At 44.1% G+C, this 27,789-nt stretch overlaps 2 protein-coding genes across 4 annotated transcripts in view; one reads left to right on the plus strand and one right to left on the minus strand.

The window, feature by feature from the left end:
• The window catches only part of SLC26A3 (solute carrier family 26 member 3), a 32,984-nt gene extending 27,268 nt beyond the window's left edge, over positions 1 to 5,716 (plus strand). Inside the window, exon 20 of the mRNA XM_041001923.1 lies at positions 5,708 to 5,716. Within this exon, the coding sequence (XP_040857857.1) occupies positions 5,708 to 5,716 (9 nt within the window). The remainder of the gene's footprint in view (positions 1 to 5,707) is intronic.
• Positions 5,717 to 9,603: 3,887 nt separating this feature from the next.
• Positions 9,604 to 26,949, minus strand: CBLL1 (Cbl proto-oncogene like 1). 3 transcript variants are annotated; one of them, XM_041002266.1, is made up of 7 exons: positions 26,864 to 26,894; positions 22,401 to 22,559; positions 17,748 to 17,845; positions 16,988 to 17,071; positions 15,134 to 15,207; positions 12,658 to 13,045; positions 9,604 to 12,192 (listed from the first exon to the last, which is right to left on the minus strand). In XM_041002266.1, the coding sequence occupies exons 1-7, from the start codon at positions 26,874 to 26,876 to the stop codon at positions 12,010 to 12,012; spliced, it is 999 nt and encodes a 332-aa protein (XP_040858200.1). In that variant the 5' UTR covers positions 26,877 to 26,894; the 3' UTR covers positions 9,604 to 12,009. The 3 variants fall into 3 exon arrangements, with proteins under 3 accessions (XP_040858200.1, XP_040858198.1, XP_040858199.1); XM_041002264.1 differs by having other exon boundaries at positions 9,604 to 13,045; positions 17,748 to 17,848; positions 22,392 to 22,559; positions 26,864 to 26,949; XM_041002265.1 differs by having other exon boundaries at positions 9,604 to 13,045; positions 22,392 to 22,559.
• Positions 26,950 to 27,789: the final 840 nt, after the last annotated feature.

Here is a 27,789-nt window from a genome sequence, read left to right on the forward strand (position 1 = left end):
ATATATAAAGCCACGCATACAAAAGTCTGCAAAACATTCACAAAAGATGCATATTATGAAAATGAATGGATCTCAACAATGTTTCACATCCAGAGAAAGTTACCGTTTCATTCCTTTTTCCACTAACTTTTTGAAGAACCCTCAGATAAGCTAATAGGAGCTATACAATGATGAAGCAGGAAGGTGAGAAGTTGGCCATCATGACAGAAGCTAGTTCTTCCTGGTCTCAAAGAGGGAAAAGATGATGGGGGAAGTGGGACTTTGCATTTTTCATTGCTGGCCATCCTCATCTGCAACTCACATGACAGAGCGAAAGTTCTGGAGCTCCATTTTAACTGGACAAGGAGGTTCAACAAACCATGTCTCTCTTTTATAAGCAATGTTCTTTGTTCAAATTTGTATTTGTGCATGCCATGGAAATTAAACATCAACTCCAACAGAACAAGATGTGGTACCCTCTATTAAACATTGAACCTATTTGTCAGTGGGGAAAGCTGTTCAGGTGTCTTTGATTTTTACCTTCTAATGTGTGTTGTAGAGTGTCCTGCCATCCTTGGTTAATGCCTACTGAGAGAGCTTACCTAGTAGAGTTAAATCCAAAAAGGTAGACTTAAGATGTGTCACATGGCTAATCTTATTAAAAACTAGAATACCAGCACATTTTCTAACGCTTCTTAAATTCCTTGAGTTACAGGCAACTTATGGAATTTCATGTAAATATACACCTATGATTACTATAAATCACAGGTTAAGAACTTCTCCTTTATAGAGAATATAGAATAGAAACGGAAACAGAAGCCTCTGTTTGAGAGTGAAGCAAACTATAGGGTTCCTATGGAGTTGTCACTGATGATTGCATCTTACCAAGCCCTCCACTATGCTTGCCAGTCCACTGAACAGGGAACATGCACAGGTGCTTCAACTCTGGTGCCCATACCACAGTATCTCCCCCCTTAGCATCTCAGAGGTTCACACACTCCCATCTTAAATGCTGCTTTTCTCCCGGGTCACTGAGGTGGATACGCTTTGAGTAATGGGAAGCTGTGGGGCTGGGCTTCTCCATGCCAGCCTCAGAGCCAATACTGGAAACTAACTGGTGCAGAACTCTGGCTCTTGAATTTAAGAAGAGCTGGAGATGAAGATAAAACACATCAATCAGAGAGAGACTGAGGGGAACAGATGCAACTGAGACGCATTGAGATGCAACTGAGACGCAGTGAGACCCTTGAGAAGACACAAGTTACTGAAATTAAGTCAAATGCTAACGTGTATTGAGCACTTAACCTTTAAAAATCATTTTATGGAGGCTGGTGCTGTGCTGGTGTAGTAGACTAAATTGCTAACTGTGGTGCCAGCATCCCATATGGGCACTGGTTCTTGTCCCAGTGGCCCTGCTTCCCATCCAGCTGCCTGCTTATGGCCTGGGAAAAACAGTGGCAGATGGCCCAAAGCCTTGGGACCCTGCACCTGTGTGAGAGACCCAGAAGAAGATCCTGATTCCTGGCTTCAGATCATCTCCGTTCCAGCCACTGTGGCCATTTTGGAAGTGAGCCAATGGATGGAAGATCTCTCTCTCTTCTTCTTCTTCTCTCTACAAATCTGTCACTGATAAAAATAAAAATACTTCAATTAAAAAGTATTATTATAATAATCAGGCATTTGGTACCTATTCATGTCTAACCACAATAACTTTCCACCTAGAATGTAAGTGTGAGGGTTTAAGGGAAAGCCTGACCCCACGCTCCATGAACAAGAACAGGTAAGAGGGATCCTGAGTTCATTTTCCCCACATCTCCCTCTGGGTTTCAGCATGCTAAAGCTGCTCTCCTGACCTGCTCCTCCAACCTCTCTGACTGATACCAATTTTTAAAAGCCCATAGCCCATGGGGACTTCAAAAAGTTTGCAGAAAATGTGTATTATGAAAAAAAACCTACGTGTGGATTTCAAAGACTTTTTGCACAAAGGTAAACTTATTCCTTCATTCCACTTTGTATGTGCCTTTTGAAGTACCCTCATAGAAAACCACTAAGTTCCCACAGAAGTCTCCAGAAGGTGGATATTACGATTAATGTCAGGAAAGCACAGTAAAACAAGGCTCCGAGGGCTAAGTAACTCAGCTAAGTTGCATATTGCAGGTGGAAGAGCCAGAATTCCAAGCCCTGAGCCCGGATTTTGGATTATTTGAAAACCTTGTCTCCCAATGGAAACTAAAACCTGTCTCAAAACTAAGCTATCAAAGCAGGACCAGACCCAGGACTGACAGGGGCATCCTACAGATCCACTGCAAAGTCACTAATATTGCACTGTTTAAATACATCCAGAAACCTGTTAGAAAACAGCATTGTTCAGAGTGAAATGCACTTAGCATTTGCCTCTCTCTATGGTTTTGTGTATATTTGAAGGGATATATTGTAATGTAAAATTTGCTTCCTGACCATCACACTGTAAAAAAGAAATAATACATTTTTAAAATGTACTTTTTGAGAAAGTTTTAAGAAGGGCTATGCAGAATAATTCTTAGCTCTGTTAGAATGTAAGTCCATGAAAGTCAGGGACCAAGTTTATTGTACCCATCTCTGTACAGCCTATTTGCTTATATAAATATGTGAATATATGTATGTATTTGATAAGTATGTATATCGTATATATCCGTGTATAGTTTTCCCTAAGTCATCCATTTCTACATTCTTCTATTGCTCTCATCATCATCACTCATGTATATTATTAAAACACCTTCTGGCTGGTCTCACTGCTTTCTAATCCAACATGGAGCTAGACCGTTTCATTGCTGCACTCAGAAAGCCACCATACCTTCACAAGTCTCCCAGAGCAGGGCCAACATCTCTGTGGTGCCTAGGAGGTCAAGAAGGCCTCCGACCTTCACTCATCCTCACTCCAGCCCAGTCTCCTTGCTAGTTTTCAAATGTGCCCCATGCAATCCCACTTAGAGGCCCTTGCAGATTATGCCCTTTGCTCCAAACGCTTGGCCCAGCATAATGGATGTGTTTTGCCCACTTCATCTTTGCTGTGAGCTCAACCCTGCCCCCTCTCTTTAAAATTGCAACCCAAGCACTACCCCACATCCTTACTTTTCCTTTTGGTCCATAGGATTTCTATCACACCTCTTATTTGGCAATTCAATACTGTTTACAGATTGACCATCTGAACAGTAACGTATGCTAAGTGCTTTGCACTGAGTCTATTACATAAATATTTAAATGAATCTTTATGTTGTACACCTTAAGTACTCAGCATATAGTTATCAAACATAAAAGTGCTTCAAAAACCTCATGGAAAAATAGACTAGAAGACAAGTTTATTTTAGTGCAAAAAAATGTTGAAGCCATACAGTTTTCCCATAATGTGCATTTTCTTTGAATTTTTTTCAATTATCTTTTTATATAAAAGTAAGCATCCCTTTTAATTCCATTTCTCACCAAATATATATATATATATATATATCAATTTTTCAATGGGTGTCAAAGTTCAAGTGTGACCTCCACTGGGAAAAGCCAGCTATTCCTTGAGCACCATCCTCCACCTGACTCACAGGGACACTGGGACACCATCAAAGCCGTAGACATCCTGAGAAGGCCTGATAGAGCCTGTCTGGCACAAGTCGGAAATGGGGGCATTCCAGGGCTCTGAGCAATGCAGCTCCATTGGCACTGTCATCTTTAGGAGTGACTTTCCATTTCTCAAAGTGAGGTATCCAGCCTGTTACCGCCATTCGCACCAGAAACTGGCACTAACCCATTGTGCCGAGGTTACAGCCAACTCTCTTTTTGTTGTTGAGGATTTTTAAATTTTTCGTTTTGAACAGATTCATTATGGTTCACAGACACAGTTCTAAGACCATAATGATATTCCCTTCCTCTCTGCCTCTCTCCCTTTTGCCCCCTCTCTTTTCCCTTATATTATAGCTTTTAAGATTATTTTAAATTTATATTACAGAAAAAGGCTAAAACTTCAGCAAATAAGAAGTTTGACAACTCAAAAGCAAAAAAGACAGGTCCAGTGCAATTAGCTCAATTAATGCTTCCCCTTTGCAAGTGCTGGGATCCCATACAGGTACTGGTTCATGTCCCAGATGGCCACTTCCCTGCTGGTGGCCTGCAAAAAGCAGTAGAGGACGGCCCAAAGCAGACACTTGGGGAGTGAATCAGCTGACAGATCTTTCCTCTCTGTCTCTCCTCCTCTCCGTATATCTCACTTTCCAATAAAAATCAATAAATCTTTTAAATTTTTTTGCTTTTGCTTCCTTTGCTTCAGAGGTCTGATTTTAAAAATTTACTTTGTAATTATCATGACACTTAGAATAATCTCCTCTGGATTACAAGAAGCTATTTGAAACAGTAGTAAATTGACATGGATGATGAAGATGAAAAGCAAGCGCTGCTACAAATAAGGACCCCTAAACTTATATCCCAATCTTCCCAACGTTTTTGATTTTTTTGATTTCCCATTTGATACCTCTCTCTGATTCCTGCTACTTAACCTATTATTTTTAAAAAATTCAATGATTATTCACTGCACTGTAGAAACCTCTTGCTAGTGTTTTCCACCTGCTGATAGCTCCTTCCTCCCCACCTGATGCTATGTGTGGCTGGCAGTTTTTCCCTTCAGCTCCCTGACGTGATCATGCCACGCTGACCTGCCTGGAGGGTTCCTGCTGGGAAGTGTGCAGACAAGTGCACCGGAGCCCCTTTGTGAATTACTTGTTCCTTTACCCTAGCAGGTTTGAGGATCCTCTCTCCAAAGTTTTAACCTTGGAGAGCCTTACGTGGGTGCTGGGAGTGGGTTTGGTTGAGTTCAGTCTCGCTGGTGACTTCTGATCTTCCTCTAGAGTTGTCTCGTTGTCTCTAGGTGTGAAAAGCCTTCTGTTATTCTTTTTGGCTACACCTCATATCTCTTTAACATGTGCAAATCTCTCTGCATCCTCAATTACTCAAACACTTACTCTTTCCGTACTGCCCCAATGAGCCCTAAGCTTCCAACTGTGTATCTTCAAATATTCTTTCAAGTCACTGATTCTTCTGTTTGATCTATTTTACTAATGATGCTATCAAATTTTAAATTATGTTTAGCGTATTTTCCAAATGAATTATTGCCTTTTGAAAATTATTTTCCCCTGCTCAGTCTCTTTGTTGTGATCATTAAGTCAGGGCTGGCAGTGTGGCACAGGGGATTAAACCATTGTATTAGACCAATGGCATTCCATATCAGTTTCAGTCCCTGCTACTCTGCTTCCGATCCAATTCCCTGCTCATGTGCCTGGGAAGGCAGCAAGATCATGTGCCTGAGCCCCTGCCACCCATTGGGAAACCCAGATGGAGTGCCAGGATCCTGACTTCTGTCTTGTTCAACCCTGGCAACTGTGGCCATTGCGGCCATTCGGGAGATAAGCCAGCAAACGCAAGATCTCTCTTTGTGCATTTGCATCGCTTTGCCTTTCAAATAAAATGATTTTTTAGAAGAGTAATTAAATAATTTATCAGAGTCCCCTTGAAGTTTGCTATCATAAAACAGATATTTTTAAATTTTTCATCCAAACATATCACAATGTCACAGTCCTAGATGATTGGTTTCTGGTTCTTTGGGTCAAGTCATGGTTCCTCAGCGTTCTTAATGCATCTGAGAATTGTAGTTGTCATATGACATCATCTGCACATTAAAGGATTAGTCTTTTTTTTTTTTTTTTTGCAGTCTTCATAATCTTTGTGGTTATCCTTCCACAAATTGTTAACGGTTCACTTAATATTCTCTAAACCTGTGGACACTTCAGGGGCCTCAGCACTAGGTGGCGTCCTACACTTGTGGCTTGCTGCAACTCGGCTCCCACTGTATCTTGGCTGCCCAAGTGATGCTGAGGTGACTTCACTCACATCCACAGTTGGCAAGCCAATCTGAATAAAACGGGAAGAGGAGCATCAAAAAGTTGTCCATCTCCACAAGCCTCTTCTCAGGAGCCAAGCAGAGGTACACACCCAATTCTGTGGCCACCAGTGCCACCCCAACACCCCACAGCCTGCCCAGACAGTGCAGGGACCAGAGCCCACCTTGTTATGGTCCATCAGCTGCTGAGACAGGCTCATGGCCTGAAGCCACTACAACTAGACCCTTAGTGAGGCAGGCTGGAATGTTAAGTCTGACCCACTAGAGACATGAGACTCCATCTGTGCCAGGGCAGATCCAGAGCTTTCGCCACACGAGGCTGACAGGGATACATGCTGGGCTACAGACTTCTCCACTTGAAGCTGGGTCAAGTCTGCCAGTTTGTTCTGTGGTCACTGGCATGGGGATCGTGAACAGATATACCCCAGGTTGGGTTTTACCAGCCAAGGCACTGAATTCTAAGATGCAATCCAGTGGTTCCTTGCTTTCTGCTCAAGTTGACAGATGGCCCGGGGGGGCATCCAGGTTGGCATTAAGCTGTGTCACCTGTTTAATCTTGGGGTACACACCAGGCCAAGGGTGATGGTACAGATGCGAAAAAAAGGCAACTCCCACAGGGTGCATATTTCCAAAGCCAGACGACTAAGGAGAATGCACCCACCACACAGGAGCCAGGGCCTTCGGGCTCTGTTGGGCAACAGGGCTCACAGCAGTGGCTAGGAGACGCTGCCCTCCTGTCCATCGACTGCAACCTTGAAGCACTGATGGAGACTGGAGGAGGGGTGACAAGTGGTTCCTCAGCTGCCAGTCTGCTGGCCTGACCCTGATACCAAGCTTCCAGTGGTGAGATTTGGGCTCCATTCCTTTCCTTTCGGGTAAGCCAGGAGAAGCCACACTGGGAGTCCCAGCAGAGGTCATTGAGGTCATTTTCTGCTTTCTTCGGTGCCAATGCTACTTTTCTGATCATACCCAAACCAGGTGCTGTGTGGTCTCTCACCTGGCCTCTGCGAACGCACATGAAGGCGAACTGGTGCTCCTGGGGGGTCATCGCTAGATCGCCCTCCTCAGCTGCCAGCTTGCCCTACCCCCTCCAAACCTGCAGGACTCACAAAATACTGCATGGAATATGGAATAGGACGCTTCCCAGGGCACAGAGCCCATCTAGGTGCCAGATCTGCAACCCAAATAACTAGATCCACAGCATCAAAGGGTGTGTTTTGTTTTGTTGTTGTTTTTAAAGATTTACTTTTCTTGGAAAAGCAGATTTACAGAGAAAGATCTATCTGCTAGTTCACTCCCCAAGTAGTTACAATGGCCGCAGCTGGGCCGATCTGAAGCCAGCAGCCAGGAGCCTCATGGTGGTCCATGCTGCTGCAGGGTCCCAACGCTCTGGGCCATCCTCAACTGCTTTCTCAGGCCATAATGAGGAGCTAGATGGGAAGCAGAGCAGCCGGGATATGAACCGGCGCCCATATGGGATCCTGGTGGGTACAAGACGTGGGTTTAGCCATGAGGCCATCACACCGGACCCGGCATCAAAGCTCTAAGATCATGTACGTCTGAAGAGGAGCCTGTTCCCCAGGAGAAGGGCTAAGGGTGTTGTTACTTTTTAAACAATTTTACATTTTCTCAGATATCTGGCTCTTGTGTGGCTGAAAGTGAGTACAAATCTCAAAACAGACAGTTTACAGGTTTTAAAAAGTAACAGGAAAGTATGGGCCCTGCCTGGTAGCCTAAACTCCTCACCTTGAAAGTGCCGGGATGCCATAAGGATGCTAGTTCTAATCCCAGCAGCTCCACTTCCCATCCAGCTCCCTGCTTGTGGCCTGGGAGAGCAGTCGAGGACAGCCTAAAACCTTGGAACCCTGCACCTGTGTGGGAGACCTGGAGGAAGTTACTGGCTCCTGGCTTCGGATTGGCGCAGCATCGGCCATTGCCCTCACTTGGGGAGTGAATCATCGGGCAGAAGGTCTTTCTTTGTCTTTCTGTCTCTCCTCTTTTCTGTATATCTGACTTTGTAATAAAAATAAATAAACCTTGAAAAAAAAAAAAGAAAGTAAAAGGGAGAAATTTTTGATCTGAAAGTAGCAAAGGGGAAAACAATTTTAGAGGCAGAATACTTAACAAATGGGCTTGGGGCCCAGCACTTGGCTGTTGCTAAATCCTTGCCTTGTAAGAGTTGGGATACCATATGGGACTGGTTCGTGTCCCAGCTGCTCCACTTCCCATCCAGCTCCTTGCCTGTGACTTCGGAAAGCAGTGGAGGACAGCCCAAAACCTCGGGACCCTGCACCCGTGTGGGTACCTGGTGAAGGCTCCCGGCTCTGGATTGGCTCAGCTCTGGCTGTGGCCAGCGGGGAGTGAACCAATGGACAGATCTTTGTCTCATTCTCTTTGTAGATCTGCCTTTCTGATAAAACTAAATCTTTAAAAAAAAAAAGCATTGGGCTTAAACACAGTATGGGGTTGGTCCTCACAGCTTAGAATAGAAATGGAACATTCTCAAGTTACAATACAAAATATCACATTTTGGAATGATTTTTTGTTTCAATCCTATGATTCTATAATTCAGCAAAATTGAAAAATTTAAAGCTAAGAAAATGAGAAAGTCAAAGTTTAACGCTTAAGTGTTGTTTTAACGGTTCTGTTTATAAACTTTCCCCTTCAATTGAGGAAAAGTATTATTAACCAAAACAAGCCCAAATCAGCTGGACTACCACTGTGAAACCTCTCCTAAGCCCATACAATGAGGCTCTGCTAGGCAGAGCGTGTAAAACTGCTGAGTTCTGCTTGGTTTCCAGGACATGAATCATTGACCAATGAGGAATAGCACATCTGCTTTAATCAGAATATATGCAAGTATGATTATATCAAACTCATTTGACATCAATATGCTAATTTGATGGCTAATAAGAGAAATGCTGTAGAATGTAACTTGTAAATTTTATTCAAATATTCACAAATGTTTTTCAAAAGCATCTATGAAAATGGACTGAGGACCTCCAAAAGGGGTGACAACTCCTCCACTGTTTTTACGACAAAGCCTCAAGTAGTTCTATATACTGAATACAGAACCACTTCCTGTATTTCTACAAGAACTGCTCCGCAGGGTCTGTATTATGACAGGGTGGGTTAAGTTGCTGCCTGCAACACCAGCACCCCACATGGTCACCAGCTTGAGACCTGGCTGCCCCACTTCTGTTCCAGCTTCCTGGAAAAGCATGGCCCAACTTCCTGGGCCCCTACATCTTGGTGAGACACTTAGACCCGGGAGAGGAGGCCGGGTTGCCCTGGCTTTCGCTGGTCCAATCTCAGCTGTTCCAAGGATTTGAGGAGTGAACCAGCACAACGAAGCCGTTTGTTTCTCTGTATAACTGATTTTCAAATAATAAAGTTTTAAAAATGTGTTCAAGCGCCAGTTCCATTCACATTTTAGTACATCCAATGAGCATTTACACAGCAACCAAATAACTGCTTCTTTACAGAGACAAATTGGATCATTTCTTAAAGTTTTTGCAACAAATCTTTCCCCAAATATCACATGTTCTTCAACATGCCACCGGAAGAGCTATAGCACTCAACTTGTTGCTTTTAATCTTTTAGTGACCCTAATCTTACCGTATAACACTAACAACATAAATGCGGAACGTGTTGCATCTTCCCAAGTACGTCATCATTAATCAAGAATTCATCTAGGCAAAACAGTATTTATGCTTCCATTTTATTGTTTTAAGAATCAACTGCCACCTCAGTAGTCTTCAGAGCAATATAATGAAACATACATACATTTAATTTAGACTTCTGATCATCATAGCTTCAAAGGCGTCTCTGAAATAAGGCTGGGATTCACACGTTTCCTTGAGGAAACAAACACTAACATATTTCGTAATCCTTGCACCTGCCTGCCCTCATTCAAACCATTAACTAACGAATTCAAGTCTAACACCGTTCAAAAATTTTGTCCTCTACAAGACATTCACCTGACCTGCTTCCCTGCATAACACTGACTTATTAACTAACTGAAAATAGGTCCGACTGTAAAGCCTCTAATTAATTATTCTCTTAACAAGTGAAACTTTATGACACTGATTTTTTTTTTAATTCAACACATAGTCTAAGTGGTGACTTACCACATTCAACTCTAAATTTCAACAGAAAGAGAGCTCTTCTGAGAAGCTCTAAAGACAATCTGGCAAAGAAAGGCTTGGATTTCCAACAGTTGTTTTAACAGCTCCTAAACAGAGGCATGGAGAGAAGCCACGTTCACACGTGTCCAAGTACCCACAGCAACGCGACAGAAGCACTCACCAACGGCGGCTCACTCCCCACTCCATGCTTCTAATAACAAGAACTTCTCACTAGAAAGAGTGCATTAACACTGGACTCTCAAACTGCTAAGGGTGAAAAACCACTCACTTAAAAGAAAAAAAAAAAGTATTAATTTTTTTTTGGCCAAAACAGAAACGGCCATTTGTATTATTTCTAACTTCTGGTCTAAGTTCAGAAACGACTTTGTATCTGGATTATCCAAGGTGAGAATCTGTTTTACCTGTACCTGACAGCATAAAATGCTAAATTAGCAACAGCTTACCTTTTTGTCAAAAGAAATATGTTCTAAATTTATATCCTACAAGCTATCTAATAAATGATATCTTCATACTACACATTTCATGTTTTTATTATGCACCATTGGGGGGGGGTCTTCACAGGGGTTGAGTCAAAGGATAAAGAAGATATCCTAAGAACGCTGATTTAGACTGAGTTCTGTATAAACTGTAAGTGGTCATCTCAGCTGGACTGCAACAAGCCCCTATCATGTAAAAGCTGACTCTAAAGGCACCTTAGGAAGCACTGAAAGTCACAATTTAGTTCATTTTTTTCTTTTCCAATACAAAATTATCTGGTAGTTTTCATCGTTGACTCCATGCTAAAGTCTAAGCAACAGAAGGAATAGAAAACAATAGTTTTTAAATGTCAAGTTAGAACGGGACGGGGTGGGGGGGGGAGAAGCTCATCACACAGCAATGAAACCTGAGCAAATGTAAGTTGGTGATTACAAGAAAAAGTCCTTCATTAATACAGTATTCAAATTCCTCCATGGCAGTCAAACTGTAGATTCAAATCTAATCAAGAGCCCACTTAACACAGGATCAAGCTCTACCATGAAATGAGGAACTATATTATAAAGCCTATTTAGTCCTACATAGTTAGCTTAAGAAAATGAACAGAACACATTTCATCTAAATAATACCATTTAAACAGTTCTATATAAAATAATGTTACTAGAGATTACTAAGTGTGGTGCATCCTGATTCCAGCCATTCAGTATGAAAGCATCAATGAGGGCCTGAGGGACGGCGCCCCCACCAGCACGGTGCCCAGAGATGGCTTAGTCACTCGTAATGCCTCCTAGGATGACAGACGCAGCTCAGTCCTGGAATTCCAATGCATTCTCTCTGGTGCGCCCAGGCTGCCTCAAACGGAAAGGCCTCCCAGTGAAATGCATTATATGTTTAGTATACCTCAAAATTTCAGTGCCTATAATGTGAAATAATTCTTTATCATTTAACAGTCTGCCTTAGAGCAATTTTTAATAGATTTTTACCTTTAAGATTTTATTGTAGCTTTGGGAAATTAGTGGTAACATGGGGTTTTTAAAAACAGTATGTGGCTGCACTTAAATTCACATAAAAATAGTATTTTTACAACCATACTGAAATTTAATCCTTTTACACAGGTTAACAAAATGTATCACAAGGAAAACTAAACATTGGGTTTAACAAAAGCAATACTTTTCAAAGTGGAACAATGAAAATTGTTTTCAATTTTTTACAAATCGTCACCTCTGGGTCAATCTACTGTACTCAGGGAGCAGAGATGTTAAAATATAACTGTGCTCAACTGAGCCACCTCTCTGTACTATAGTACTTGAAATCAATCCTAAGGTCGAGATTTAAAAGCATTTCAAGAGACCAGACCCTATGTTTTACAGCCACCTCAGTAAGTGGCACCGTTCAGTCCCCACACAATCCGAGCTGAGTTACAACATTGACTATACACAAGTTTTTCCTTTTTTTTTTTCCTCATCACATCTTCAGTTCACAATACTATCATCATTGGTAATACGGTCTGTATCTTGTCTGATCTGGATGATGTGGTCCAGGAAGTGGGGTTTGAGAAGGCGGACCCTGCATTCGTGGAGGAGGTGGTGGCCCTCTTGGTGCGGGCCATATACCAGGACTCATTCCCCCAGGCTGAGTAAATGGAGGACTCAGAGTTCCTTGATCTTCAGTGAACTGGGGCAAAGAGTTAGGATTATAATGGTGAGGAGGGGGTGCAGTTACAGGTGGGCCACCATGCTGAGGTGGGGGAGGTCCTGGAGGAGGATGGTTCATATAAGGTGGCATCTGGGCAATAATATGTCCAGGGGGAGGGGTGATTGGTGGGGGAGCAGAGGTCATTGGTGGAGGTGGAGCTTGGCTATACACCAAGTGAGGAGTACCTGCGGCCTGGGGAGGATGTGGCATTGGATGGCTTATAGGTGGTGGAGGAGGTGGGGGTGGTGCATAATGTTGCTGTGGAGGCATAATATGATGAGGGTGCGACACCACTGGCTGACCCTGATACTCAGGGTGGTGGTGAGCAGGTGCTGGGGCAGGAGGTGGCGGTTCTCTAGCACCTGAACTGGAGTCATCCTGAATAGGGACAGTTATTAAATTGCTGTGTTTTCTTGTTGAAATACGAAAGGTTTCCTGACTGACCGGGCGAGGTGGAGGAGGAGCCATGGCCAGTTCCGCCGGCGGAGCACGGATATCCTCGTGAGGCTGGCTGTAGTGCTCGTGGGGCACGTGCTGCAGGGGCGGCGGGGGCATCAGGATGTGCTGCTTTGGTGGAATGTGGCTCAGGTGGTGCTTGTCTGGCGGCATTATAAAGCGCTCAGGGATTTCAGCGGGAGGCGGGGCAATAGGCGGATGAACGGTCTCCAGCGAGGCTCGGGGAACAGGTTTTCCAGCTCTCATGTGGCGATGGTTGATGTGCGCCTGCAAGTCTCTCTGCGACAAGTAGGTTCTCTTGCACCCCTGAACAATGCTACACATGAAGAGAGACCCTCGTGTGCACTGCTCAATTCGCTGCACAGGATCACTACAGCTAAATCAGAGGAGGAAAAAATCATGATTTACTAAAATAAAAATATTTTTTTAATGTGCTCATTTTAAATTATGGTACTTAAAATGAGACTCCAACTTCCCTCACAGTTTTTGTTCCATTACCTATGGAGTATCAGCATTTCTAACACCTCAGAAATACTAACATGAGAATAAATTTAAAACTATTTATCAGAGTGTTTAAAGAGACCTCATTCTTGCTGAGATTTGAATTCACCTAATTTCCTCAAACAACTAACCATTACATCCACTTACAAAAAATCACAGACAAGCGTTAAGGGTCTCGCTGCTGACCACTGAATGGGAACTAACACAGTATTACTTAGCAACAGCATGTGCTGCACAAACCATAGTAAGTGGAAGAAACTAAGTGGAAGACACCCACAAAAAACGCAGTATAAAGATGACCCGAGGCCCCAGCGGTGTGGCCTAGTGGCTAAAGTCCTCTCTTTGAACGCCCCGGGATCCCATATGGGTGCCGGTTCTAATCCCAGCAGCTCCACTTCCCATCCAGCTCCCTGCTTGTGACCTGGGAAAGCAGACAAGGACGGCCCAAAGCCTTGGGACCCTGCACCTGTATGGGAGACCCAGAAGAAGTTCCTGGATCCTGGCTTCGGACCGGCATAGCATCGGCCGTTGCGCTCACTTGGGGAGTGAATCATCGGACGGAAGATCTTCCTCTCTGTCTCTCCTCCTCTTTGTACATCTGCCTTTCCAATAAATAAATAAATTAAAAAAAAAAAAAAATGACCCGAAGGCTCAAGGGTCATTGATTAATCTCAACCAGACAGTCCACAAAGATTTTTTGCAATGTCAGACAAATGTACTACTAAAAATTAGAAATTAGTACAGTTCCTGCCTTTCTAGATTGCGATTACTAAAATTAATATTTTCTTAATGACTCAGACTCAAAATTCAAATTAGTTTCCATTTACTTTATTCTTGCCTTTAGTTTTCTTGACATCATGTAAAGAGGACTGAGGTGGAAATCCCAAGCTCTGGGATGCACCACATTTATCCACTCTCACTTTTTTTTTTTAAACTATTTCACCTTAAGAGTATACTTAACAACAAATGAAACAGGGAAAGTCTTTAATCATCAGTTAAGCCCTACATATGTACAGATAAGTTATTATTATTAAATACGCCAGTTGATCAAACCATTAACTGAGTCATTTGATAATTATAAGTCATTTACTCTTACATTAAATGTTCTGTATTCTTAACTCTGAGTTGGTCATAAAGTTGGCGTTTGTTTCTAGTACGCCTCCTCCCTTCAAGACAGTCCCAGATGGACCTAGTTTTTCGTTATTTGTTTGAGTCTATGTCATGGTGGTACTGTAAGACATACTCAAGACAGAACTGGATCTTACACCTACCTACATTTGCTTACTACGTGCCTAGAAAGCTAAGACAGATACACAGACACCCCTAAAACTAGCCTGAGAAGGAGGTACTATTAGCAGCCATACTCGTCTAAGAAACAGCCTGTGTCACTCAGCTAACAGACAGCTGAAGACCCTTGGATTTCAATTCTGGAGTACCTGCTCCAAATCCATACCATACTATCTAATATTCCATGAAGAAAAATTTTAATAACCCTTTCTGATTGATACTACTACTCCAAATTCTACATGGCAGATTTCATCATTTTCCCCCAATATGAACTGACAGCAGTTACCTGGATCTTCTTTAGAAAAAGGCTCATCATGACTACACACTGGACCTGATTTTCCACACAGTTTATGAATCATTCCACTACAACCTCAACTGTTTAAACAAGATGAGCGCAGGTGTCTGGACTAGCAGGGCAATGCCCTTGCCTGTACTGGACGGCCCAGGGTTGGGTGCTGGCTCTACTCCCAGGTCACCCCTGATGGGCAGCAGGGGATGACTGATGTTGGGTCCACGTCATCTACACGGGAGACTTCCAGTCATCTCTGGCCTGTCCCAGCCTCGGCCGTTATAAGCCATTTTGAAAGTGAACTAGTGGATGTGAGTGTTCTCTTAGACAAAAGAGAGAAAAGAAAAAGATTTTATAAATTAACAATAAAAATAATGATCTTCTTACCCTGGACACATCTTATCTCCCTTTTTCTCATGTAAAATAGCACAGTCATAGCAAAAAACATGCTTGCATGGAATCTGTAAACAAAGATATTATAATTAGGCATACTAGAATAACCTAAATATTTCCATAAAAAACATCAGTAAGTGTAATAACCTACAGCTGGAAGGCACATCAGCACTTTTTAAACACTTATTAACTCTTAATTATACAAAAGCAAGTCAACCTTTGGCCCTTTTCCTAAGAAGTTAACTCATAGATGTTTGTTTTTAAGAGGTAATAATCCTGTCTTACTCATGACCCTTATAAGTTAAATACTCCTGACAACACTGCAATCATATTTCACCTCATCTTGTTTCTCTTGAAACTTATAAAGAGGTAAAAATAACAAGTATGTACTATATTTAACTAGCTTTCTTTCTGGTAGTCTCACATGAAAACTCATTAAAAAAAATTCTAACAGTAAATCAGAACACCAGTAAAATGCTGTTGGAACCACATTTTAAAATTTACAGTCTAACACTGTTACTTTGGTATGATTACAGCAAAGCCACAGTGAATCAACCATGCTCTCCATCACAGACATGAGAATAATAGAGAATTCCATCTTTCTTTCAAACACAAATGCAAAGCTAAGACAGAACATGTTAAAGTTACTATAAAATTACAGTTAGGGTTATAAAATTTATTTCAGTGATTACAATTCAAATTTCAGAAATTACAAGTATTATCTATTCAAACTTTGTATTCAAAAAGTATCCTTCACTCTCTGACATTGTCCATGCCTACCCTGTCAGGAAACACTTCAATAACAACAGGATGGACCTGTGGCTGTTCATGAAGGACATCCATTGGAAAACCAGAGGGGAAGTCAAGAGGTCGGGGGGGGGGGAGTTCTGGGGAAGGGCACGGGCAACCCCAGAGCCTTTGGAACTATATCACAAAACAGAACCAAAAACGTTTATATGTGAAAAAAAGAGTAACCTTCAGAAATGAGTAAATGATGTTATTCTAGTCTGTTAAGAACAGGACATTTCCAAGAATCTCGTCTGGGTCCACTCAGACAAAGTTTCTTTGGTGATCTCCCCAGTTGAACTGCCGGACTCAGAAGCTTAACCACAGAGAGAAGTGCAGGTTCCATGGTCTGCCATGGAGTGCAAGTGCCAGAGCCGAGCCTCCTCAGAGGCTCCGACGGGGCAGTGGAGAGCATAACCAGCTGCACATGGAGGATGTGGCAGTCTATTGGAACCTGCAGAGGACACCTGGCACCACAACAGAGGACAGAACAAATCAATCAACTACCCCAGCCATATGTTGGCAGTGAAAAACTGGCAAATGGAGACTCTAAGGTGGACTATGTCAATCAGTGGATTCTGCAGAGACTTCATTGTGCTTGGAATGGCAACACTGCAGCAATTCAGAACTGTTGAACCATCAAAACCACTTGAGCAAGACCCTCAGAGCATGCCCCACATCGGGGACCTGGGATGGGCAGGAGACTTGGTGGGGCTTTTCCCTTTACCTCCCCCATTACCCGAGATTCAGAAAAACAATGTAGAAATAACAGTCTTACCCACTTTCCTGTAGTCCTTGAACCTTTGTGCCTTAATTAACTATATAAAGATTGTCAAAAATAAAAAGGGGTGTTTCCTTAAAAAACCACAGTAGGTATAAACTAATTGGTATCAAATAGACCAAGTTTCCCAATTCTCTTAGCTAGTTCATATTTGTTCACATTTATTTGAACTAAAATGTCACAAACTAAGTTTTTAAATAATGATTATCTACTCAGTAAATCTCAGGATCCTACCTGGACACAAATACACAAATTTACAAACCACATTTGACCAGGCTTACCATTCGTCCGTAGATTTTAATAGGTAATCCACACTTGTCGCAGAAGTGAACTGGCGTATCATCCTTTTCACCCAAGATGTTTATCTGTTAAAATGACATAATTTAAATTTTCTTACTCCTAAAAATCATATGGATAATATAATTCCAAAAAGCCTATCCATAATAAATAGCTGGTATTTTATAAAAGATGCTGAAACAATTGGAGACCAAAGGGGTGGTACTGCAGGCTAATCTCCTGCCTATGACACTAGCATACCAAATGGGTGCTGCAATTAATCCTGGCTGCTCCACTTTCAATAAGCTCCCTGCTAATGACCTGGGAAAGCCACGGAGGCTGGCCTGTACTCACATGGGAGACCCAGAAAAAGCTCCTGGCCCCAAGTTTTGAACAGGTCTAACTCTGGCCATTGTAGCCATTTTGATCTCTCTCTCTCTCTTTTTCAAATAAAATAAACACATCTTTCAAAGAAAACTTTAGAGGCTTCCTGGTATAATACCCACATATACATCATCATTTGCTGTGCCTTAGTTCATGTTTTTAAATAGCTAATGGTTATCAATCATATTTGACTTTACTGAAAATTATTGCAAATTATTTTTGGAAACACAACAAGGCATTCATTAAACAAATGACTTATGTGTATTCAAAGTTGTAACATTAGGAAAATCTTACAACAGAAAGTCTTACGTATTCTACATTGCTCTAAAAAACACCTCAGGTATTTAATACCTATTTTAATGCATTCATTTTTAGTCTTACCTGAAAGTCCCAAAAAAGGTGTCCAGGAAATCTCCGCTGATTTCCAAACAGTTCACCCCCTTTACAGTCATAGCGTTCTTCTTCATTATAATCAAATCCTTCTGAGAAAAGAGAAGAGTCTTTCACTTTTTAAATCTTAAATTTCATCTGGGAAATGTACATACCTAACAAAATAGGCTTTTTCTCTGGCAAACCCACCCAATGACTTTCAAAGCTCTGCTATGAACAAAATAATCAAGACTAGTTTGAAATAGCAGTAAGAAGTATACTTGGAGATTCTCTGGTCCAACACTACTGAGAACACTACAACACAGAGATCTGTAATAAGGCCACCGGTCAGTGGGAGCTTCAGAAACAAGCTCAGCCCGGGACTCGCATCAATTCACCAGGTCAGCTCTAGTGCGAAACGTCACTGACCACATCATCATTTGTTGCACACATTTTTAATGTATACTGACCATTATTTATTCTAATCTAGCTACAGAAGCAATATGCTGCAAGACTCTGATTTTATTGCAAAAAGGAAAATAATAAAATCAAAGAATTCTGCAGACTTTGTTACTTAGTAAATTATAAATCACACTTTCTCTTCTTCAGCTCTAATCTGAGCTGATTCAGGAATCAATACATTCATTCTTCATCCTTTCACTTCTTTCCTGATTAATCCCCAAATAACAGGAGCCAAATGAAACTTACAACTATCCTGTCCTATACTGCACATATCACTATCAATAAACTTAAGACAGGCTGCAGATCAAGTAGGCTCAAATGCTCTGGTCTGATTAAGATGTAGATGGCAACTCTCATTTTAAACAAAAGAACAGAGAATCAGCGAACAGTCTGATGGGAATTCTAGATAGAATCCAATTACCTAAAGTAAAGCTGAGAAGACCAATATATCTCTCCAAGGTACCAGGCTTCTCACGGCTCTTTTGGCCCTAGAACTGTAACAGAGTAGCCAAAGCACACAGGGTCAACTTTACCCTCCTGGCTAAATTACAGCACCTGTGCAGACAGACACACACACCCCATACAAACGGTGAAACAAGAACGTTCTGAAGTTGGTAAGAGATACTCCAATAAACTGCAATTAAGCAATTCCAATATAAACGTACAGTTAAAAATAAAGGTGGGCTTACAATCTACACTGGACACCTAACACTACTTACATGACCCATCCATTCCTTATGAAAAGTGGTGTCACGCACAATTCAGACTAAGAAAAACAACCAATTTTTCAAATGCAGAAAACTACTGAGATCAACAGCCAAGGAAATTAATAGCATGTTATCATTTTTCAGAGTAGTTCAAGCTGTATTCTTATCATTACGTTTCACACTCAGATACACTGGTACCCAAAACTCCAATTTAATTAATGCCTAGGGAAAAACATAATTTCCTTTTGTTTTAAATCAGCTAATCTTAAAGTATTCAATAATCACCTTAACAACTGTTCCCTCTAAAAAAGGCTATGGGCTTGAGAGCAGGAGGAAATGGAGGAAGCAAACGAGAAGTGGGAAAATTTTTTTTTTTTGAAGATTTATCTATTTTTATTGGAAAGTCAGATACACAGAGAGGAGAGACATAGAAGATCTCCCGTCCACTGATTCACTTCCCAAGTGGCCTCCACAGCTGGAGCTGAGCCAATCCGAAGCCAGGAGCCTCTTCTAGGTTTCCCACGTAGGCACAGGGTCCCAAGCCTTTGGGCTGTCCTCTGCTGCTTTCCCAGGCCACAAGCAGGGAGCTGGATGGGAAGCAGGGCCGCCAGAATTAGTAACGACACACATATGGGATCTTGGCGCATGCAAGGCGAGGATTTTAGCCACTAGACTAACACACTGGGCCCACTATCTGGCTTTTTATTATCTGGCCTTGCAACCCTACATCCATGTGGGAGATTCAGAGGAGGCTCTGGGCTCCTGCCTTCAGATCAGTGCAGCTCCAGCCGTTGCAGTCACTTGGGGAGAGAATCAATCAATCAATGAAAGATCTTCCTCTCTGTCTCTCCTCCTTTTTGTATATCTCACTTTCCAATACAAATAAGATAAACCTTAAAAAAAAAAAGCCAAATAGTAAATCCTCATGTGCTTCCTAAGTCACATGGTGTTTAGCACAGTTACCCAGCTCTGGCAACATGAAAGCAGACATGCACAATACTACAATAAACAGACAAGGCTGAATAGCAGTAAGGCTAGGTGAAACGGGACCAAATGTGGCCCACTGACAGATAAGATAGGAAAACTGGCTCACACACATGGAGTAAGGGAAGGCCATTCTAAAACCATCATAAAACCAGGAGGTAACAAGGACTGGGCATCTGATGCATAGACTATTTAACGTCTCTACAACAAACACTTCACAGACAAAATTCAAAAGATAAATGGGGAGCATCAGCTTTATAAAGAACTCAAAAAAATCTGAAGAAACAGCCAAACAGAAAACTGGGGAGAGGACACTGGGGTGTGTATTTGAGTCCCGATTCCTCCACTTCTGGTCTACCTTCCTACCAAAGCACCTGGGTCTCTGCCGTCCCCTCGGGAGATCGCTGGACACTTCCTGGGGGTGAACCAGCAGACTGAATGTATCTCTATCACTCTCACTGTCATTCAGCCTTTCAAATAAGTGTTTGTTTCTTTAATAAATGTCAAAATTTGTACAAAGTGCAGAATTCTACAAAGTATACATGAACAAAGATATCTGCTCTAACACTGTTATAACAAAACTCAAAACTATTTAAAATAAATTAGTTTACCCATAATGAAATAAACCTATTTTTGCAAATGAGGTACACCCATACAAGCCTAAAAAACATCAAATGCGTATTAGTTTTTAAAAAGCAGTTATACACAAAGCATTTAAAAAGGTATTTAAGTCTTTTTTTTTTTAAGGCACTTACATGTGCTGGCTGGACAGCAGTAACCCCCCCACACATCCTTCTCCCAGGCAAGTCCAAAATCTGGGGATGGAAGTGGGCCTACTAGGGAAACTGCGGACCTCTCTATGGGGCTGCTGTTTCCTCTACGAAGCTTGAGTGCCAGGACTGGGGACAAGCTAGGCTGGACAGGGCAAGAGCACACATGTGCGCTGGGTGTGGGAATGGGTCAGGCTGACCTAAGCTGCAGCACCCGTGGCTGTGTAACAGATGGATGGGATGTGGGGCAGGCCAGACGAGACTGTTGTACATGCTGGCATCCTCAGAAACTGAGGCTCAGACAGAGGTGATAGGAATTACGAGGGGTCACCGCTACTAGGCTGTAATTCCTGCTAGCATGTGTAAGGGCTGAGGGTGTGGCAGGGAGGGTGGGCTAGGCCGCAGCACCTGTCGGTTTGCACGGGAGATGGGGCTGGAGACAACTGCATTCATGGGTATGTGCACAGACTGATGCGGCTGAGAGACTGAGCCAGACCCTGCACTAGCTGGCACACACCAAAAGGCAGGTCTGGGGTCACCCCCAACACGGTTTCTTGGGGGACTCTGTTGGACTCAAACTCTGGCCACAGAGAAAAACTGTAACATATGTGGTTCAACTTTTAAAGGCATGTGTCAGGACTGGACCTCCTCGGTTGTTGATGCCTGTGCAGTGGACAGCACATCAAGACGCATAAGCGGGACGTAACAGCCAGCTCATCTAGGCCAGCAGAGTATGTTGAGTACCTTGTCCGAGGACGGAAAGCAGAACAGGCTAGACAGCACTCCTGGCCAAGTTTTGCAGTGTGCTCCTGGGATCGTGGATGCACTACGGCAGACTTTGTCAACCAATAGACCTTAGATTTTCTCAACTCTGGAGCAATGAAACCAACCACATCTCAGAACTATCAAAACAATTCAAGTGACACTCTTGGGAACATTTTTTCCCACATTGGGTCACTAAGATACATCAAATGACTGTTCCCTTTCTCCCCACAAGATACAGAAGAGAAAAAAAAAAAAAAACCAAAAAACAAAACTGGAAACATGTCTTCCATTCACCTTCCTCCACTCCTCGACCCAAACCACCCTAATCAGTGGCCCACACGGGCATCCGTCCTTCTCAACTATGTAAACATTAAACATAAAATTTTTAAAAAGGGGGAGAGCAATTATACAGAGCCAATCTTCTATATAAACAGTCTTAAAAAAAAGTCTCTTTGAAAGGCTGAGTTGAACAGAGAGATATGACACCAATGATTCACTTCCCGAAGGCTGCCATAGGAAGCCTAAACTCCACTTTGGTCTCCAGCCTGGGTGCCAAGAGCCCTGGCATGGCTAGCTTCCACTGTTCTCACAGGCGCATCATCAGGGAGCTGGACTGCAAGTGGAGCAGCCAGGATTTGCAACGCCAGTCTCTAAAACAGCCTAGCAGAAATTACTTTTGAAGAAATGGATTGTGAGAAGAGAAAGACACTGAACTTTCCATGTCATGCTTTCCACAATACTATTTAGATCAAAAAGGAGGGAGAGGGCAAGGCTATTGTTACCAACAAAAGAAACCAAACCAAAGTATTTGAAAGGGAGGAACAAAGCAAAATGTGCCAAAATAAGAAGTCAACAAAAAGGGAAAGAGTCATAAGCTTAAAAGAAGAGACAGTTATGTTAGGCAGACAGAATCACATGGACCTCCTGGTACGAGCAGATAAACCCGAAAGGCTGCCTGATGCGGTTACCTTCCTCGCCAGCAGCGGCCTTGGCGGGCATCCTGTTGATGGTCCTCTGAGTGCGAGGGGCAGGCTTGGCTTTGTTGGCCTGTTTGGAGATGAGCTTTATAGGAATTCGTCTGCGCACGTCAAGACCACCAAGTGATCCAGAACTGTTAGTGCCTTGTAACTCATTGTCTGTTAGAAGGGGGGAAAAAGCATAATTTCATTTTGGTTTTCTTTTTTAAGACTATCCTGCCATGGGTATCAATACAACATATACAACAATATCAAAGATTAGAAAACTGGGTTATGATTTTTACATATTGTATTGGTGTAAGTTTAACCAATCATTTTTTCTATTTTGGCGAAACCCTTAAAACTGTACCTTTAACCCTTTTTGATACAGAAACCCCTTAAAATACAATAAATGACATAACCTAAACAATAAAATTTCTGTAAAATTCGAGAAGAATTACAGAAACATAAAACCCTTCATAAATCTAAGGCAAGAACCTCTGTCTTTAAGTTAAAGAGACTAAAGGAGAAAGAGAAAAGTATCAAAACTACCCTTACTTCCACATCTGACACCAAGCATATAACGCAAATACTCAATAAATTTGAAAAACTAACCGTGTTGTCAGGATAACTGAGCGCAAACACAAACACTAGCGAAATAACCAATGAATCGGAAAATGTAAGTACATTTTAAGGAAAGTGATTATTTCCTAAAATGTAAGACAGGTTTTCTGAAAAGCACCTGGAGTATGGCAACAATTATCACACCAGTTAGTAGCACAAACAAGTGTTAACTGCCTGTGCTGTAACATTTCTAGGGCTACATATGTGTCTCAGTTACTCTGGGCACTGAATGGGAAACCCTTGCTCAGGAGGATACAGGGGCTCCACACTTGAACTGGGGCCAAGTAAGTAACTGACTTTTCTGATTCTGAAGTCTGGGCTCGTATATCACCTATGAAACCAACACTCAAGTTCTCTGATGGGAGAACAACTGAACACAACTGACTCCATCACAGCCACCACAAGCCTGTCGGCTGCCCTTTCTCCTGCACAGCAAGATACGACAAAGAGAAACACTGTCCCTCCAACACCACAAAGTTTTTTGATGGCTTTGCCTTTGGGAATGATGCAAATAGCCACCCCCATGACTTTGGAGTCCTTTTCACAGCAGTCTGGACACGACCTGGAAGAGCCTGCAGTTTAACGTTCTGCCATGTGCCCCATAGGGTGCAAGTTCACACAACATTTCACAGTGAATGACAACTTTCTGGGTTTGTTTCCATTACAAATCAGAACATACAACACAATTCCCTTTTCAATACAGTAATGGAACGCAAAGCCCATAACCATAAAAAGTCTTTGAACATTATGCAGAAAGTGAAAACTAAGAGTAACTGGCCATTCAAGGAGAGGCCATTTTAAAAAAGCATATTACTTTTACAAAATATGATTTTTCTTTTTTTTAACATTTTATTATTATTATCATTTTATGATGCAGTTAATTATATGATTTTTCTAAAAAGATTCAGGGCTTTATTTTGAAAGAGCTGTGAATATCTCAAAGTTTGTGTAAATCTTACAAAGTGTTAATTCGAGAAATGAATCAATTATTAATTGGGAGGCTCTTGGAAAAATTTACACAACAAGTCTATTAGAAAACGTTTCTTCAGGGCATGGCACAGTAGCCTAGTGGCTTAGGTGCTCGCCTTGCATGCGCTGGGATCCCATGTGGGTGCCAGCTCATGTCCTGGGGGCCCACTTTCCTTCCAGCTCCCTGCTTGTGGCCTGGGAAGGCAGTGGAGGATGGTCCAAAGCCTCGGGACCCTGCACCAGTATGGAAGACCCAGAAGAAGCTGCTGGCTTTGGATCAGCACAGCCACTGTAGAAGCTTGGGGAGTGAATCAGCAGATGGAAGATCTTTCTCTCAGCCTCTCTCTCTGTATATAATAAAAGGGAAACTGCTGACATTTAAAAAAAAGAAGCAGCAAAAAAAAAAAAAAAAAAAAAAAAAACCTTCAATTTCCATTTGAGCTTTCCAGCATTATCTTTAAAGGGGCCATTTCTGCATAATATGCAAATGTTTCATCAGTCTTCCCAAAGGCTTGAAATGAGCCTTTTCAGCTGCTGCTTCTGCTGGAAGTCTTCACTCATCTAGCTAACAGGCACTTCTTTGCCAAAAGCACACACACAGGTGTGTGCGTTTGTGTCAATTACAGCTCTCAGGAAAAGTTTCACTTTTTCTAGGTCTGTAACTTCACATCAAACAACCTGATACTAGATTCTGATAGGGAACAAGGATATTGGCTAATGAACAAATATATATTTAAAAAAAAAAAAGGAAGGAAGGAGCTGGGGGAGATCTGAAAGGGAACTCAGTGGCCAGCTGTTCAGCTCTCTTTCATTGTAAGATAACATGACCTCCTCAGGCAAACTCAGAAACTGAAATAAGTACTGTTATTTGACATACCCACCCATGCAACAATTTTCTAAACTAGCAGCCTCTGTGCTGTTGCGGGGACTTGACTCCCAGCTCTCAGAAGAGGAATATTCTAGCTAAACTTCCATGTTTGCTTCTCTAGTATCAAGTTTCAACTCCAGGACATTTCCAAACACTGGGGTCCCCTGCAGCCTGATTCTCCTGTGGGCTTCCCCGGGTCACTGTGGAGGGCTTTCACACACGCGCACAGGCATCAGCGAGAGGGAACTGAGTCTCAAAGATCTGCTTCTGTTGGCCAGCTTTCCCTTGAGCAGCTAACTTTCCCCTCCCTAAGCCTCACACACAGGTCACACTTAGCAATTCAAAAGCAAACTTTTGTGCCCAGGTTCCTGTATCCCTGAAGAAGAGAGAAAGAGAGAGAGAAAAAGAAAGAAAGAAAGAGAGAAAGAAAGGCCTCAACTCTAACATTCATTATTACCAAGCTGCTGAGGCCAGAAGCTGACACTTCCTTTTGCTGCCAGATTCCCAAACAACACATCCACACAAGTTGAAGTTCCACCACAAAGCTATGCCACCTACCTACTCTTCTTCCTTTTCACTACACGAAGCCACCTTCACTAAACCAATCCTCCTTCAGGTTTATTTCATCATCTCCTAAACGTTCTATTTCCTATTCTAGCTTTTTTCCCTTACACTGTTCTCCATGGGGGTAGCGGCGATTATAGTTGCGGAGCGTGTCCTATTCAATGGCCTCATATTCGCTTAAACTGAAGGGTTTTTGAAACAGCCTGTAAAATCCGGAAGCACGCTGCCTCCGCCTGCCTTCTGCAACTCCTCTTAGGGCTCCCCTCTCCCCCTCCTGCTCCCTGGGCAATGCAGAGGCCCTCTCCGCTGCAGAGGCTCTGCCTCCACCGCCGGCTTCCTCTCACTCCCCAGGCCTCTTTCCAAAAACACCAGGTCCGAGGGAAAACTTCCTACCAGCCTCTCGGTAGCAGCTGGTTATCTACTAAGGTATGTAAACATTTAGTTTTGTTTCCTAAAACACTGTCTACCTTCCCCACAAGGATATCGGCAGAGACCGGGCCCTCTTAGGGACCACTGCACCTGCAGGCCTGCAGGTACCAGGAAGTGTCGGCTATAAACAAACGCGCGCCCGCGCGCGCCACTACCAACAAGACACTCCGGTAGATTAACTTGATGCAAGCAGGCGTCCAATCAACGCATGAAAACGAGGAAACGCCTTCCCCACCCAGCCCATACCCCCTGCCCCGCTACTGGTGCTCGGGCCGGTGTGGGGACGCAGCACTTTTGAGACGACAAAGGCGCTCTCATTCACTGTCCGAAAGCGGAAGCCGGGATACACACACACACACACACACACACACACACACACACACACACATCCATAACAAAGGGTGGAGCCACTCCGACTTGGGAGAGAGGAATGAGGGCGCCTTGGTTTTCAGACCTTCCCTTTGCAAAAGCTCAGGATGATCAGGGAGGAGGACCACGGCCGGGGCGCGCCGGGCACGTTCAAGGGCTCAGGTCTGCACGCTGCTCTCCGATTTAGGATTCCGAGAATTCTGCTGCGGCTCCCCTTTCCAGAGAACGTCTCGGGGTTACCCCGAGGAGCGCACACGGACAATACCCGGCATCGGAGGCGACCGCCGCCAGCACTCCGCCCCCAGCCTGCCCGTCCCACTCCCAACGCTCGGGCTGGGAGCTCCTAACCGCCACAGTGCCCTGCCACCCGCACCCCGTCCCCGAGGGCCGCAGCACCCCGGGCCGAGCCCCCCGCAGCTCCGGGACGGCTCCGAGGACGCGGGTACCACCCGGGGAAGCACAGGCCGGGCAGCAGCAGCAGCAGGCCCCCGCCGGGCCCGGGAAGGGGGCCCCTGGGCGGACTTGTTTCTCACCGCCACCTTTCACAGTGCCGAGGGGCAAGAGGAATCCCACCTCTCCCTTATGGTCTGCCGGGAGACCAGTCCCCACGCCGGCCCCGGGGGGCATCAAACAGGGACCCCCGGTGCCTCCGCCTCCTTACCACTGTGATCCATGATTCGGCTCGCGGGGCACAGTGGGAGCGGAAGTCGGCCGCGCCGGAGTCGCAGCGAGCGCGTGCGCACTGCCTTCCGGGAAAAGCCCCCGTAGGGGCGGAAGTGCGACCAGGTGAGGCCCTCCCGCCTCCCCCCCGCCAGCTGTGGCCGCGGCCAGTGCTTGTCCGGCCTGCACTACCGCATTCCGGTGAGCAGTGGCGGGGGCGGGCAGAGCCTGGGTGCCGATGGGCCTCCCAACAGAAAGTAGGCTGTAAGGGTGGAAAGGACACCCGGCTGGGACGGGAGGGTGCCGGGGAAGAGAACCCTAAGTGGGGGAAGGAGTGTGTGAGCTCGCGACAGGTAAGGCTGCAGCGGCGGCCCCGCCCCCGGCGGAGCGTGGCCTTCTGGGACTTGTAGTGCGGCGCGGACCTGGACGCTCACTGCGCAGGCTCGGCCGTTGGGCTTGGCCCCACCCCGGCGGGCTGGGAAACGGTTGGTTAGGAATCCGCCCCCCAACGCTCCCCCCATCCCCGGGGTCCTCGGCGCACAGGAGTCCTGCAGCCGGTGTCCTGGAGGCATCCTCGGCTGGGAGACGGTGCTCAGGGAGGACACCCGCCAGCCAGAGGGAGACAAGAGAGGACGGGGGCGGTGCGCGCATTGTCTACATGCTGTGTTTGGTCGTGCCCGGCTGCGCAGAACCGTGGCGCACGCACTTGGTTATCCTGTCGCCCTCCCACCCAGCCGATCCCCCACTACGTCTGAAGTTTGAAACTCAAAGAGTCGGACTAGTAGTGCTGCCTACGCTTGGGGCTGCACGCTCTCCCAGGAGGGCTGGGAACGGGGTGGCCGGGCGCGCGCCATCGCCTCTTAGAGGGGACACCTTTGGGGCGCGCGGCGCAGTGGCGCTGTAGGAAGCAAGGGGTGAGGGGAGCGC

This window comes from Ochotona curzoniae, unplaced genomic scaffold (assembly GCF_017591425.1).
Source record: "Ochotona curzoniae isolate NIBS_2020 unplaced genomic scaffold, NIBS_Ocur_1.0 scaffold_2476, whole genome shotgun sequence".
Taxonomy (NCBI): Eukaryota; Metazoa; Chordata; class Mammalia; order Lagomorpha; family Ochotonidae; genus Ochotona; species Ochotona curzoniae.